The sequence below is a fragment of the Athene cunicularia genome, assembly GCF_003259725.1.
Source record: "Athene cunicularia isolate RWA chromosome 5 unlocalized genomic scaffold, athCun1 chr5_part1, whole genome shotgun sequence".
Classification (NCBI taxonomy): Eukaryota; Metazoa; Chordata; class Aves; order Strigiformes; family Strigidae; genus Athene; species Athene cunicularia.
In genome coordinates, this window is record NW_020799101.1 from 40,651,075 (window position 1) to 40,666,666 (window position 15,592).

General features: G+C 43.7%; 2 protein-coding genes across 4 annotated transcripts; both read right to left on the minus strand.

The window, feature by feature from the left end:
- Positions 1 to 1,385: 1,385 nt before the first annotated feature.
- On the minus strand, positions 1,386 to 5,915 carry LOC113480747 (acyl-coenzyme A thioesterase 1-like). Its single transcript, XM_026849861.1, has 3 exons — positions 5,253 to 5,915; positions 3,839 to 4,041; positions 1,386 to 2,533 (listed from the first exon to the last, which is right to left on the minus strand). The coding sequence occupies exons 1-3, from the start codon at positions 5,704 to 5,706 to the stop codon at positions 1,931 to 1,933; spliced, it is 1,260 nt and encodes a 419-aa protein (XP_026705662.1). The 5' UTR covers positions 5,707 to 5,915; the 3' UTR covers positions 1,386 to 1,930.
- A 719-nt stretch (positions 5,916 to 6,634) lies between these two features.
- Positions 6,635 to 15,129, minus strand: JMJD7 (jumonji domain containing 7). Of its 3 annotated transcripts, none has more exons than XR_003398521.1 (8): positions 14,911 to 15,129; positions 13,711 to 13,908; positions 12,839 to 12,895; positions 12,341 to 12,436; positions 10,462 to 10,538; positions 9,204 to 9,363; positions 6,922 to 7,523; positions 6,635 to 6,715 (listed from the first exon to the last, which is right to left on the minus strand). XR_003398521.1 is itself a non-coding variant. In XM_026849863.1 (7 exons), exons 2-7 carry the CDS (start codon positions 13,880 to 13,882, stop codon positions 7,435 to 7,437), a joined length of 651 nt encoding a protein of 216 aa, XP_026705664.1. In that variant the 5' UTR covers positions 13,883 to 13,964; positions 14,911 to 15,128; the 3' UTR covers positions 6,905 to 7,434. The 3 variants fall into 3 exon arrangements, 1 of the variants encoding a protein (XP_026705664.1); XR_003398520.1 differs by having other exon boundaries at positions 13,711 to 13,964; positions 14,911 to 15,128; XM_026849863.1 differs by lacking the exon at positions 6,635 to 6,715 and having other exon boundaries at positions 6,905 to 7,523; positions 13,711 to 13,964; positions 14,911 to 15,128.
- Between the last annotated feature and the right edge of the window lie 463 nt (positions 15,130 to 15,592).

Sequence of the window (15,592 nt, forward strand, 5' to 3'; positions counted from 1 at the left end):
TATATTAGTTTCCCTTCAGCTTCCAGTTTTTATTTCCTGAAGATGTTTCAAACTTGGGTTTAATTTTAAAAGGCCAGCTGATTTAAAAAGAATTCCCAGTGCAACTGGGTTGGCTGGCATATTTTCCTGTTTGTATGTGGCACAGAGCTGCTCAGTTAAATCAGCTTTTTCAGTCTTTCTTGCCAGCTGCCATTGACATGATAGATAAAAGGCTTTTAAGTGGGTAGTGAAGTTTTCATTACAGAGCAAAAAACTAAAGAGGTCCTATGTGCTATTGTCATTGACGGAGTCACCAGTCAGCTCCCTTCCTCCTCTAGTTTCAACATGTTTTCCTTGAACCTGATCGCTGAATGTGACAACAGACTGTATGAAAGCATCACTGACCACACTGATGATTCACTGATGGGAAGGATTTTTCTTTTAATGGTAGTTTCCTATAAATAAAGAAAATGTATTTTCTCAGAATCTCACAATTTTGTAATTCAAAGTATAGATCTGTAAACTGCTCATTGAAGGCTGAGAAAGTTTGTCTTCCTCTCAGAAGGGATTAAAACAGATCTGAGTTATCCCACAGGCTGGAGAACAAAGTGTACTGCATAAGTCTCACTGTGTTCAGTAAAAAGAAAAGAACAAAATTACTCATACCACAGCCTTGTGCCCTGGGTCTGAGGCAAATGTGATGGACAATCCAGGGTTTTTTTGACTGCTTCAATAAAATGAGAGAAAATAAAATATCCCTTATTCAGATTGAACTGTTTAAATGTGTTTGATTTCCCTTATTGCTACACGTTGCTCTTCTGCCAGGTCCTACCCACTCACTAAACATCTGGAAGAACCACAGTCACTATAGGACATAGACACACGGGGAAAAACAAAAATGAAGAGGTAATAGCAGAAGACTTGATGGATGACCAGTACAGGTGAGCAGGAGTGAGATCTCCCCACTCTAACTGCTCACACCTTGAGCTAAGTGGTACCTATCTACCATTTTGAGGAAGGGCTGGGGTGGGAAAATCAGAATTAACTGAAGGGGCACACTCTGCATTGGAAGTATTGCATAAGAGTCTACAGCCCTGAGGACCAACACGCTCATTTTCAGTAGCCACTGCTCCCTGAAGCAAGAAAACCAAGGGCATGGTTCTGCCTCCAGCGGGATCCAGGTCCTGCAGGACTCATGTCTCAGCAGGAATTGGAAACAAGGGCAAGGTTTTGCTGCCTCAGCAAAGGCAGAGACCCCCTGCCAGCTCCTGCCGGCTTCTGTCATCAGAACAGAAGCCTTGACTGCTCCAGGAAGCAAACTTTGCTCAGTTGCTATCTAGAAAATGCCAGCAAGCTGCTGCATGCCACTATCCCACAGATAGTAGATCACGGTCGTCCTTGGTACCAGGAAAAAAAAAAAAAAGTTATCACTGCACTTCAGAATAAATCAGAAGAGTGCCTCTTTACTCAGTTGAGATCAGAACTGTCGCAAGGTTTTTACTGAGAAAATTATACAGCAAGAGGAAAGGTGAATGTGCTGGTGTGCTGTCTCAAGAAACTGCTGTTTACATGTAGGTTAGTTAAAGATGCAAGGCTAAACAATTCAGTGGAAAACTCCACCTATGAGAGTATTCCCTGTTAGCAAAGGAGATGTTTGGAAATTAAGGGCAAAGACAGGTCAGTACAAATGCAATCTGCACGATGGGATGCTGGGCTTTTCTCAGATGACTGCAGCACACAGGTAGATCAGATGGTGCCAAAGTACAGGGCAGCTGGGGCCAGAAGACAACTAAAATTAAATTTTAAAATGGAAAATTATTTGGGGAATTAAAATAAACCACTATGCAACAGTGGAGTTTAGAGGAAGGCAGACCAGGAAACTTTCAGTGAGTTTCCAAGATTCACTGAGAGCTGAAATACCAACCCTGTTCAGCATTTTTGACAGCTTCCACTACAGTTTGCTCTTAGGGATGTCCGAGTCCACCAAGTGTTGCCAGAAAAAGGCCTGTATCCTGCGCCATGCATCTTCTTGGGCTTTGGCATGCTCCCTCCATTGCCCTCCCCAAAGTACAAACGCCCCAATCGCCCTGTGGATCGAAGCCTGGCACAAAGGCAAGTATGGTGGCTCCAAGAGGTGCCCTGCTCCAGAATAGGAGCAAAACTCAACTTCCCGCCCGTGCTGCTGAAGGCGCTGAACAGCATCCTGGCAATAGAGGTCACTTTTCCAGTTCTTGTCATCCAGTCCCGAGAGGAAGAGGAACTTGGCCAAGGACCTCTCCACGGGAATGCGACAACCCCAAGTTGCTGGGTCCCTGTGATCATCCAGGACATCTGAAAAATCTATTAGGCCAGACTCTTCACTGGTCTTCATCCTCCCCAAATCATATGGGTGGGCAGGAATAGTGAAGCCATCCCCCTGCAGGGGAATGAAAGAATTAAAACTACTTCCAGATATGCTGACTGCTGCCTTGATGCCAGGTAGAAACGTGGCCATGGAAAGGGCTAGATCAGCTCCTTTAGACAAGCCCAGAACGCCAATCCCAGTGTCTTTCACCTGAAACACAGTTATGAAAACAACCATTACCAACAACTCCTCATTTCCTGGGCTAACATAACGTCTCCAGTTCTGCTTCCTCACTGCTCATCCAACTAAGACTACCCATTTTTTAGCCCTTCCCTCTCTCTGTTCAGGTTATATCACTCCCTTATCTATACCTTTGCTGAGCCTCCACAAGAGTGACTTTGAATTCTATAGCTCCTCAACACTTCTCCTCCTGTAACACTTTTTCTTCCCGGTGACCTCTGTAGACAAAGCCTCTTTGCTCCCTCCACATCCTGGTTAGACACTTGCTCTCAGTATTGTATCTTTTACTGTTCTGGTCTTCAAACCCCCACAATCTTCTATCCTCAGGTTCCCTTTGGAAACCCACTTTTTCATAGGTTTACTTGCACTGATTTTCTTTGAAGCCATTGGTTTTTGATACTCCCCTACAGCTGATCTTCTCTTTTGTCTCACAACACATAAGGTTCATTACACCTGAGGCTGAGTAAGCTCAATAACTGTTTAAATCAACTAACCTATAGTGAAAGCTCTTCACACCAAATTAATTTTGTAATGAGTCTTGTAAAATACTCTGTAAGTTTCAGAGTTCTATGAGGAACAAGACAAACTAGCAAGGCTGAATTCTGCTCTCACGCTGGCTACGTGTCCACGTGCTAGAAAAAAAACCCCTTTGTGAAATTAATACCACATTAAGTAGCATTCCATTCAAAGTTTAAATGCTGCTTGATTTCACTTGGTCTCTTTTGGTTTAAGTATGATGATATATTGCTATAAAGTATCTTTCCCATCCCACACACTTGTGCAAATACAGTCCTAGCTTCTTAAGACTCTCCAGTGCTACAGCTGTAAGGGATCCTGTTGTTAGTGTTTTATTACTATTTTGTGAAACTTACTCAGAATCAAAAGCCTGTAACATCTCAAAAATTTAAAAAGTCATTGGATTTTTTCTCTTCTAAAATCTTGCAAGATGCAAAAGTAGAGGAAAAAAAAATTTAGATTTCTTGCTTAAGCAGTTTTGTGCTTCTAGTCCAGGAACTGCTTTGATTTAATCTTACACAAGTACTGGTTTGCAAAACAGTCTGTGGACTGTTGTAAGATACTGTACAAAACCAGTTATCCAACTACTTGCAAAATTCAAGTTGAGGCACATGCTCTTCCATCTCTCAGATATGTTGTCTTTCAGACAATGCTGTCTAACATCTCAGAAACTTAGTTGCATTCAGTGACATATAGAATTCCAATTAGAAAACTGGAAAATAGTTTCCAACAGGAAGAGCACCATCATTTGTCTCTTACCTGCTGCTGCTTCCGCAAAAAGTTCACAGCTTCCTCAAAATAGCCCAGTTCAAGAATCTCTGGCATAGTAGGGAGATCTTCAAAGGCCATGTAAGCAAGAGCCAGAGTCACGAAGCCTCTGCTAGCCAGGAGACTTGCTCTGTATTCAATAAGACCTCCTCCAGATCCATACAAATCGATAAGTCCAGGAAAGGGACCAGGTCCTGCAATGAAATGTATGTATATATATACTCAAGAAGAAAAGTTTCTACAGTTGTCCTTTCAGTAGTGCCCCTTCAGCACACATCAGGACAAGTAGATATCAGAAGAAAATCATCCTCTGAAGCTTTCCACAGAGGCTGTCATTCTCAGGCACATACACAGTCACTGTAAGGACACCAATTTGGCTATTTCCTCTCTGTCTTAGGAAACCATTATAGGAAGTTCACATGTCAGGCATACTTCTCCCACCATGAATTTCAACTGACATTGGCCTAGATGTTCTCAGGCCATTGGGGATCGACGAACAAACAACATCTCTGCATGAGCTGTGCTTCTTCAGGAACTGTGCTAGCAGGTGCTAGCAGGTTTTCCAGGAATTGTGAAATGCACCCACAAAGGCCAGCACTGACCTATGCCAATTCAGGCTTCAGTATGATCTGTGTGACTACCCCTGGGCTTCTCGGCTCTCCTCAGAACAGCACCTGCAAGGGACTTTTTATTCACTACAGAGCAAGATATCAAGTGCTGCTCAAGGAACATGACCAGGGCTCAGAGCAGCTTTACACAGGATCCAGTCGCAGCACTGTCTCTGTACAGAGCTGCGGAATATGACACCTGTTTAATTAAAGAACTTGCTCTTCTCATTTGTCTGTCATCTTCCCAAGTACACTGTGCAGTTGAGCTGCTTAACCAGGTAGGGACTTTCCTTAGCCAACGAGAGACACAGAGAAAATCCAGAGCCTGTAGGAAGCCGTGTGGCAGCTGCTGGAACTGCCTAGGCTGGCTGCAGCCCACATCCAGCGGTCCCACCGCGCCTCCTCACTCCACGAACAGAGCTGTCACGCCACGCAGCTCTGCCAAAGACCAGCGGCCTCGTTGTCCTGTCAGACAGAGCTAAGAAATAAACACAGTTTTCCCCAGAGCTCTCGGTGCAGGAGAGGTCCAGCCCCCCTTCAGCTAGAAAAGACACCTCGTGTTACCTACCAGTGCTGCCCTCCCGCACCCCCCTGCCTTGCCACTTGACCCGCCCGGGCAAAGCCTGCTCCTCCCTGCTCTGGTGTGGGGACCCAAGTAGCTGGGCCAAGCACAGGCCGAGGGAACCATGAGCTGAGACTGAGGCTCTGGACTGGGTTGCCGAGTGCATTCAGGGGCCACGGGGCACAACACGTGGTGTAAGTCACACCTGGCAAGCCAGAAGGGAATTAAAACTCACCAGGAGGGAGGAAGAGGGTTGCTTTCAGACGACCTTCTCTGACTGAAATCCTCTTCACTCCCTCTCCTAAAAACCATCGTTCATTGGTGCATTTTCCCAGCAAGCGGCTCATGTCCCCATGGCCCTCGTACACTTCAAAGTCCACAGAGAAAGGGGTCAGGACGTTCCTCTTGGCCAGCCGCTTGTAGGGCGCGTTAGACTGCAGAGACCAGAGCAGCCCCATCGGCTCCACGCCCGAATAGCTGCCGCCCAGCGCCGGGCAGCGGCTCAGGTCCAGCTCCCCGCTGCTCCCCGCTCTGTACCGGGCGTGGGCTTGGAAAAGCTCCCCGCTCTCGTCCAGCAGGCTGGCTCGGAGGGTGACCGCCTGCCGCGGCAGGAGACCGGCCACACGGATCTGCACGGGGTCGTCGAACAGACAGCGGGGGGAAGGCAGAACCGCCACCTGCACCGCCATCCCGGCTCTGCCGGCGGGGAGACGAGCTGCCCTTTTGGGGTGAGACACGGGCTCCGTGCAACAGGACCGCCAGCACTCTGCCTCTTCCCCAGCTTAAAACCTCTGCCCAAAGTCCAGGAGGAACCACCGTGACTGTTTCCTTTATTGGGCAAGCACGGGCTGCTGGGAGACGTAGTTCAGAGCATGCCTCCAGCCAGAGGCTAGCCCGGGAGTGGCACCGACACACGTCCGCTTGCACAGACACAAGCTGCCATGGGGCCCTGGCCTGGGTCCTACTCTGCGTTACAGAGAGAGACTAAATCAAAAACCCCAAAGTCAGAAAAAGAGGTGTTCCAATCGTCTTTCCCCCCGACTGTGGGAAAGTCCCGATTTGACTGCAGAACTGGCTTGGGTGCCTTTGCCAAGGCACACTGAACACAAACAAGCTGGAAAGCCTGAAGTAATGTGACATCTTTATCAAGCCATGAAACAAAGCCTGCCCTTGAGTTTTCAGCAATTTTTAGACAAGCGTCACACGTAAGATGATGCTTTAACTATGTTTCTTTAAAAATCAAAAGAAACAAAGTAAAAGAACTCTTTATCTTTTTCTTCAACAATAATCAACCTTGTTTAAAGGGTATCTGCATTTTTCTAATACTGAGAAAATAAATTTCCCCCCATATCACTAATTTTCTAAGGAGCTATTTGAAGATTTGACCATAAATACCAACTTTTGGGTTTCATAAACAATACTACATATTTGCAGCATTCAAGGATTTAATAGCTTTTTAATCCTACCCTGCGAGTCTCAGACATGTGAGTAGTCTCATCCCGTTCTGTGGAAATACACATGGGAATTCAGGCTGCAGAAATAGGCTCCTGGTTCACACAACTCACCTGACCATGTGTTAGGCAACAATTAATGGCAAAGGAATGAAAAATTCAATGAGCCTGCAAGCTGTATAATCACCCATCATGCCACGAGACCACAGGTGATTTGCAGATTGACCGTGGATCTGTCAAAGCAACCCTAAAATCCCAGCCCAAGAAGTAAGGGAATGCAGCTACATTTAAATACAATAGTGGAAAGAAATAAAAACCATCAATAAAAACATGTAGCTTAAGATGAAAAATAGCCATCATTGACTTTTGCATGTCCTCCTAGATGTCCCCCACCCATCACATCATTTGAAAAAAATGTAAGAAATCAGTACAGAAATAAGCTTTTAAACTGACCATTTATTGCAGAAGTTGTAATTTCTCACCATTAAACACCACAGCCACTGAACTTAGTGAATTACACCCGGACAGGACTTCTGCCTGAAGCAGAATGCAGGTGTCGGACTGACACAGCCTGATGCACAGCTGGGTGGCACAGCAGATTCTTCCTTGACCGCTTGGATTGTTATGAAAACAATCTGTAGATCTGAACAATCGTGGCTTCTGTTTTGGGATTTCCAAAACCTGGATGGCCTCTCTTCCAATTTTATTTTGCTCATCGTCACCGAAACAACATGCAAAGACCTAAAAATGCTATTATCGAACCTTCTGATTACAAGCCAAAAAATCTGGCTGATTGATCTAGACTCCAAAATCAAGCAAAATAGCCACGATCTGTTGACACACATTGTTGAGGATAATTTAACGTTCAGTTCTTTTCACTTGCATCATGTTTGTACTCCAGTCACAGATGCTGATGACTGTATCCTGTCAGAGAGAGGGATCACAAGCTTGAGTCTTCCACCTCTGCTATAACACTTTCATGGCCTTTGTGAGACAATCTAGGAGTTGGTAATAGCTGTACTTAAGGTCATATTCCATGTCATACCAATAATTCACTGAGGAGACAAGAAAAAGGAAGAACATTTCTAAGGCTAGCATGTAATGATTTACAAACGTGTTCATAGACTGCTTTACACAGTTCAACTAGTGCAAGCTTTTCCTTACTAACAACTGAACTTTGGAATGAACAAATTTTTGGCTACAGTCAAAAAATTCATAAGCAAACATTAGAGTTCTTTAATAGCGCTGCCAATGCAACTCTGTCTTAACCTAAACCAGCTCCTCTTCAGACTCTACACTGGGGATTCCCTGAAGCAGAAGCTGGCAAAACGTTTAGAAACAGAAAATGTATGCTTCTATTTAGACCAAAAATACCAAATACACTACAAAGTAAGTTTAATATCGTGATAGGAACCTTGCTTCCTCTGAGTGTGTAAAGGATGGCAAATTCACCACTACTTCACAATGGTCATCAATTAGACAGTGCTTTAATTCTGCATGTCATTTTAATTTTGGTGTAAATCTCCTGGAAAAAGTAAACCAAGCAGTATAATATTGTACCAATGGTCCCTGGAGGAGGATATACTCTAGCTTCAGACATCCACTGGACCAGACCCAGAGAAAGTTGATTTTTCAAGTGTATACAGACTGTAGGGCAGTTAGCAGACTAAACGCTAAATAAACTCATTGACTCTTTAGCACTCCTGATAGAGGAAAAGGAGAGTGGCTGGGGACTTGCAACAGGAAACAGCTCTACTTCTTCTAAAAAATCTTTAAGGACTGATGCAGCAGTACTGGGAAAAGAGAATCAGAAATACTGCTTTACTGCTAGCTTGTCTTGTTATCACAGTATCGTAAGTACTAAAAAAAAAAAAAAAAAAGGGCTTGCAATATTTGCAGTGTTACACAAATACTAATGTTATGTTGTTCAAAATATTGTATTTACTCTTCCTGGGCAGACAGGAATAATTCCAGGTAAAGTCAGCAAAAAGCTCTTCCTCAAACCTTGCAAAACTTATACAACATAACAATAATACTTTGCACCATCCCCACCCCTCCACCTCCACCAAATGAGCAATGTTTGACATTCTGGAACTCTCATGGGGAAGGGAAAAAAAGAGATAGAGATGGTAAATCCTACAGAGAAAGAGAAGACAAGACTTTTGATAAGTGCAGGGGAACAGTAACACAAGCACAGGCTTATCAGCAAGGTAGGAGACTGGGTTGGAGCAGATCCCAGCTCACACAACAGAGCGACTTCCACATTTTGTGTACATCCATGCCTAAAACTCATATACTTTCTGGTTTCCTTTTCTTCCTTCAGATCCTTTTTTGCTGATGTGATAATGGCACACACAACATGCAGATTCTTTGTGAAAGGTATGTAGGTGACCAATTTGCAGTTAGCAGGTTAGGCAGACAATCTGCTTAGGCTCCATGTTATGAACAGCAACTGGATCACGATCACTGAATTAGCTATCCTCCTCCAGACTTGACAACTAGACAGACTTTTCCTTCAGCTACCTCCCTAGCACTTGTCAATAATGCTATCAATTATAAGCAAAACAGACTGCAAGAAGGCAGCCCCATGGCATCTGACAAGATTATTATTTCCTCCCGAGGAGAGGTAGATGATCTTGAAGGGACCTTTGGTCCCAGTTATGCTTTGCTGTGAGATATCTAGCTGCACACCCACCACGGTTCAAAAACACATCTGGAAATACTGTTTATTTTACCTGCTATACAGCCATGTGATTGCTGAACATGGTGGAACCAGAGAGAAGGCAGGTATAACATCTCACCAGCTCTCACTGTACACTGCAAAGGTTTTGCCTGAGCATACTCTGGATACTGTTCCAGATCTGGGTTCAAGGGGTCCAGGGGGATCCAGGGCACCTAAAAGCAAAAGAGTGTATATATATATGGTAATGACTCTAGCAAAAAATTCCAGCAAGCTTCCAGAAAAACAACTGATAACCAAACTTACTAGGTTACAAAACATGTATTTTTCCTAGCAAAACAAGTACAGGTACACAGCTTTCCACATTCAACTGGGAATAGGTCAAGGATGCAAAAATTTGCCTCCTTCAGTGAAGCATCTCTAATTAGGGAAAAGATTAAATGTCAGCCATGAAATTTCAGTCTCGTGGCATACTTTCACAACACCTCTGGCCCCTTAAAGTCACTTGTTCCTCCTACATTCAGTACTTGAGTATTTTATCTACACCACTCTTTTTAGAAACTCCTTTCTTTTTCTAAAGCTCTCTGGTCTAATTTTATTCCCAGCAGCTAAAACCTCACTTCCTACTGGGAAATCCCTCTTGACTGCATTCAATTCTTCTACGCCCTACAGAGTTACAAACTTCAGCACTCCACCTCACTGTGTTACAGGAATGCTTCTGTGAGATTCCATGAGCACTACTCTGGAAAGAGAGAAAAAGCCCCAGCTCAAGTTCAAGTGTAGCATTAGTCACACATTGCAGAGGCAAACGAGGAAAGATTAGATACAAAAGGCTGCTGAGATTTTGTAAAGTGCCTCCAGATCTACACATTTTAATCAAATAAATATTGCTGCTATGAAGAAAACACAATTTATTCATTGAGACAGATATGTTTAATTGCACTGGATGAAACTGCTGTAGAGCAAAATCTAGCCCTGAGGGGTGGAAAGAAAATTAATGCAGAGGAGTCTATTTCAGCCTTAATGAAATCAGTGCCTTTATAGTTGATTCATTTAAAAGCCCTTTACTGGATCTATTTAAGTTTGGTGCAAGGAAGACCATTTATGATATCAATGGTTTCAGGTGAGCTGTAAAAATCTTTTCTGGAAGCTGGGTATCCTTGATGAATAGTAAGATACAAGTGAAATATCTGGGCATTCTCTTTACAGTAACAAAGGATTTCTAAATATCAATAAATATGCTGAGTTTGAGGGCTCAGCAATGCCCCAAACTATCTTTATTGTATTGATTGTGTTCTTCATGCACTTTTTACCTTATCAGCACTCTTCTCATCCACAATTTTAAATGAGCCATCTTCTGATACCTGGTAGGTTGCTGGCTGATAGAGCTCTGGAACCACAGAAAGAATTAAATGACACAACTGCAAGTAGTACTCAGAGAAACTAATGGCAGAGCATGTCACACTTTCACCAAGTAAAAGAAAAATTAAGACAAAACCATTTTCAACTTACTGTCCTCACTCTACTTCCCTTTGGTCTTTTCGTATTTTATCCAGTTTCTTAAGTATATTTTATTTTTTAAGTCAGTCTAAATATTGAACTGCCATCCTATTTGGAATTCCAACCTCCTTTCTTCACAGGAATTATTTATCTTCAAAACCCATTTTACTCCTGGTTCTATTTTGTTCCAGTAACTGTCTTGTTTCCCTTCTGGAAGACATTAATGCATCCCTGACTTACACATCATCCTATATTCTGGCATTTCTTCTTAGGTCAGTCTAGCAAGATAGGACTCACAACAGTTATGAGTGACTTGTGGCCAGCCTTTCACTTCTAATTTTATCTGAGGGAGCTCATCAACTGTTTCAGATACTGCGGGTTGCTTTTCTTTCACTGCTTCACCACTCAAGCCCTCCCTTGAGAGAGTTTCTCTCCATTAACCTGATGTTCAAAAAGAACGAGTCATCTTTTTACTACAAACTACAAAATGTAAGCATCATTTCTGTTCAATGCTTTAACAGTAGCTTGTTTTACAAAGCATGACTCCTATGACATACATGTCTTTCATACATTCACATACATATGACATCGCCTCTCTGTGAAGAAAAGCTGAGATAGATAGGGGTGTTCAACCTGGAGAAGAGAAGGCTCTGGGGAAATCTTACTGTGGTCTTTCTATATATAAAGGGGGTTGATAAGAAAGACAGAGAAAGATGTTTTACCAAGGCCTGTAATGACAGGACAAGGGGCAACAGTTTCAAATCAAGGGTAGATTTAGATTGGATATAAGGAAGAAATTTGTTATGATGAGGGTCATGAGACACTGGAACAGGTTCTCCGGAGAGGCTGTGGATGCCCCATCACTGGAAGTGTTCAAGTTATGGAGCTTTGAGCAACCTGATCTAGTGACTGGTACGGAGGATGGACTAGATGATCTTAGAGATCCCCTCCAACCCAAACCATTCTATGATTCTATGATTTCAAGGTTGTAAACAAAATAAAACCAGTATAAATAAAATACTGTATCAACGCACATATCGAGGCAAAATTATATTAGTGTCCTATAGCACTCGGCATTCACTTAATCTGAAGGTTTGAAAGTTATTGAATGGGAAAATAAAGTCTTATTTTAGGAGACATAAAGTTAAGCTGTCCATCTTCTAGATGCCACTGCAATATAACAATCTATTACTGAGAACATAGGAAAGCAACATAAACAGAAAAAGGGGCAATGCAAAATAACGCTGCCATAAGAGTCTCTTTTTTCATTTCTCGAGTTTTCAGAGATTCAGTTTGTAACTTGAATATTTCATTAAATTACAACTTATTTGTCAGCTTCCTGGCTTTTTTTCTAGAGAAAAGAACAAGCAGGCAGAATCCAAAGCTGTTAAACATCAAAGATGACATGCTGCAATACTGACAAGATACTTAAATAATTCAAACATTTTAAAGCTGAAGAAACTTCTGTGAGTATCAGTGAACCTATTTAGAGGACTGGAAAACCTGACCTCAGAATAATGTTTGTATCACAAACTACCTGCAGCACAAAATAGAAGAGATTTCCGTTCACACTGGAAAACATAACACTGCATAAACATCAAAATGTTATCTCTGCTTCCTTTTCTGTATCTTTCAATATTTTGGTCTCTCCTCCTTCCAATCTCCAGAGATACTGCGTAGTAAATTATGTACCATATGGGATGAAGGGACGGTCACTCGGTGGATGCAGTAGGAAATGTTTCTCTCCTGATATCACACAGTACAAGTTCTCATAATGATCTTTATGTACTAGGATTGAGAAAAAAAGAGATGTGAAGAAAGAGAGAAAATCGTGTTATTTCCTTCTCTACATCAGAAACTATAGTAAGCTAAAAGTGTCAGCTTTGTCCTCTTATTATCAGGCTGCTTCCTCCTCTCGCAGCCCGTGGGAGTGGAAAGTAACAATATAATGTTGTAGCAAACACATTCGAGGAAGGAAAAGCCATCAGTGCCTTGCCTGACACAATGCACCCAGAGACTCAGCAGCAAGAGACTGCAGAAGTGCAGAAGAAAGAACGCAAAAAGTATGTTCGAGTAGAACCGCCTTGTCGGAGAAAATACACCATTCTACTGAGCCACTAACTCACAATGAACCTGCCTAAACCTCTGCTGAAAGCACACAGAAAGCAAATGGGGCCATTTGGTACATACAGGATGTCACAGCAGCTGCCTCCCCAAGCCAGAAATTCACAGCATCAGGCTTCTTCCCTGTATGGTTAGGGAACAGAGAAATGTTGTCAACAAAAAACAGAACCCGATGTGCCATGTTTAAAAGCATTTCGAATAATTTTCTGCCAACTTCTGCCCTAACTTCCTTCATAACTATGACAGGTTTCATTGCAAATAGCACTCTCTGAGCAACAGCAACCTCCTCCTACATTGTAGTGCCCATCAGACTTCATGACATAGCCTTATTAATCCCCAAATCGATGATTACAACCCTTTGTTTCCACTTTTTTAATCCCTAAGAGACCTCACAGAGAAACTGCAGCACATCTATATATGACTGCAAAAAGCAGGGGAGATCACAGGAAGTAATTTTCATTGACATTTTAAGGAAAGACATGCTGTAAAAATAGAAAATAACTAAAACAGAACAGCGTTTAACTAGAAACATCTGTAATTTTACCAAAGGGGCTGTGGGCTCTGTGTTGTTTCACTTGTTTGTTATGCTAGTTTTGCTAGCAACAGCATGAATCCCAGTCAAAACATGACTCTAAATCAGAGAAAAGCCACCATATGGAAAGCAGTGCTAGATGGCACTGTCACCATATTGCTTCAGTTGTGATGGTCCCAATACACACCGGAGATACTGATTCTGGAGTAATCCAAACCCGAAACTTGGACTACTGTATTATTAAGCATTTTACCACTCCTACTTTCTAAGAGGATGAAGCCAAACTGAGCTGTGTCATCCAGAAACAGAACAAACATTCACTATGTACTTACTATATACATACTATGCATGATCATTTTAAAGCTCCTTACAAAATATTTACTAAATATAAGAGAAACAGGTTTACCGAGTGCCTCACTCATCCATGGTATGTCAGGCTGCACATCACAGACAAGTTCAGGGAACTCCTCAGTGAGGTTTGAACACTGCTTCTGCACATAGAATACGTTGGGAGAGGTCACTTTCTTCTCCACAATGTCCAAAAAGTCCATGAAAGCCATTTGGCGCTCCTCTGGCATGACAAAACGGTCCTGAAACACCGCATCTGCATAACCATTTGGTGTTACTGCCACACTCACTACCTTGGGACCCACTACCTCCCTGCAAAATAAATCAAAGGTTTATAGCCAGACCTGCAACTGGCCCACTTATCGGACACTGGTTACTTTAAAAACAACATGTTTCACGGGCAGGAAAAACAATAAGCCTAGCTTTCCATGGATGCGTGTCTCTGGACTAGATTTTCTACTGTCTGGTAAGCACTCTTGCTCTGATTGCTCCCTGCTGTCAAGGCAACTGCAGTATCTTTTGCCTCTCTCACCTTCTGTCCAACACGCAAGCTCACACAGGAGCTCCTTCCTCCCCCATGCAGGCAGAGAGTCCTCTTCAGCCACTTCTTTTCACAAACCACGGCAGAGCTTGATGTTCTCACAGCCACTCAACCCAGGCCCATTCGGGTGGCCACACATTCAAAAGCAATCGAGGAGGGAGAAGGGGTGGACAGAGACTGACAAATACACCCATCACGAGGCTCTTCGTTCCCTAAGAAATCTGGCTTTAAACCCACAGATTTAGGTCTAACCCACAGATTTTAGGTCTAGCCATAAATCCCTTCTTAAAGCAGTTTTCTTTAAAAATCCAGTCATTAAAATGCTCATTTAAAAACAAAACAAACCCAAACAAAACAAACCCAAGGTGTACTCAGTCACAAACAAGTCAGTCCGTTTTTACAGCCCTACAGCCCCACTCCAACTGGGAGGCTACAGGGTGGAGCAGTGGCCAGAGCACTCGGACTGGGTTTTGATAGCCTGAGCTTGCTGGCTGCACCCAGCCAGAACACGCACCCCTCCGACTGCATCACAACCAGACTGGACAGTATGTTTGCAGGAAAAAAAAATCTACATACGTGTTTTAGACATGGTGGCAGGACTGAACACCTACATACAGAAGCATGGAGGAATAATTTTATGGATAAAAGCAAAGATTAATGAAGGCCTTTGACTCAGCTGAAACTGGCCACCCGCCCTGCTCCAAAGCTCGTTCATACCTGAGGTACGCTGAAGTCCATTTCTTCAGAGCCGGCCAGTGGGTGATGGCATTCTGAATTATACAAGGTTTGTTCGGACTCACCCATTCTCGATAAAACTCCAGCGGGGACGGAGGCCTGTCAAGATAGGGTACGGACTCCGTCCACCCCAGTTCTGTCCGGGCAAAGGAGAAACAGGTTTATTCCGTGTCCTGAGAGAAGGGCCCTCCGCTACCGCAACAACTGGCTCCCGACCCCACACACCGGCGCTGCACTGACAGCGAGGGGCGTCACCGCGGCTCCACAAATGGTTCCGTCAGAACCCGAAGGCTGTCAGGGAGGTTTTCCGTGCCTGACGGTACCTCGGCCCTCGCTCTGCTACTCTCGTGGTGCGAGCCGCCTCTCCCACGGGTGGCCACGCTGTGGGCCCGCAGGAGAGCCGGCACGACGGCCACACCTTGCCGGAGAGGTACCTCCGATGCGGAGGGGATACCGCAGGAAGATTTTTTGGAAGCTGGAGCAGTGCTTTGTTTTCCTGGTTTACACCAAGGAAAATAACCGGAAAGGGCTGTTTACTCCAGTTTCGTTTTCTTTTCGCAGCAGCCTTTCTGCTGCCGCTTCGCCAGGGAACCATTTGGCTGCAAACAAGAGTAGGAGCGTGGCTGCTCCGCTTCAACCCCCGCGGCCGCCATTTGCGGCCCAG

Excerpts from the sequence above, each read along its gene's own strand:
- LOC113480747 (XM_026849861.1), bottom strand. The coding sequence starts at position 5,706 with ATGGCGGTGCAGGTGGCGGTTCTGCCTTCCCCCCGCTGTCTGTTCGAC. Across the intron at positions 4,042-5,252 it reads AACCCTCTTCCTCCCTCCTG|GACCTGGTCCCTTTCCTGGA; the intron begins GTGAGTTTTAAT and ends ATTTCATTGCAG. Across the intron at positions 2,534-3,838 it reads TTTTGCGGAAGCAGCAGCAG|GTGAAAGACACTGGGATTGG; the intron begins GTAAGAGACAAA and ends ACTGTGTTTCAG.
- JMJD7 (XM_026849863.1), bottom strand. The coding sequence starts at position 13,882 with ATGCCAGAGGAGCGCCAAATGGCTTTCATGGACTTTTTGGACATTGTG. Across the intron at positions 12,437-12,838 it reads GGCAGCTGCTGTGACATCCT|TACATAAAGATCATTATGAG; the intron begins GTATGTACCAAA and ends TCTCAATCCTAG. Across the intron at positions 9,364-10,461 it reads ATGAGAAGAGTGCTGATAAG|GTGCCCTGGATCCCCCTGGA; the intron begins GTAAAAAGTGCA and ends TTTTGCTTTTAG.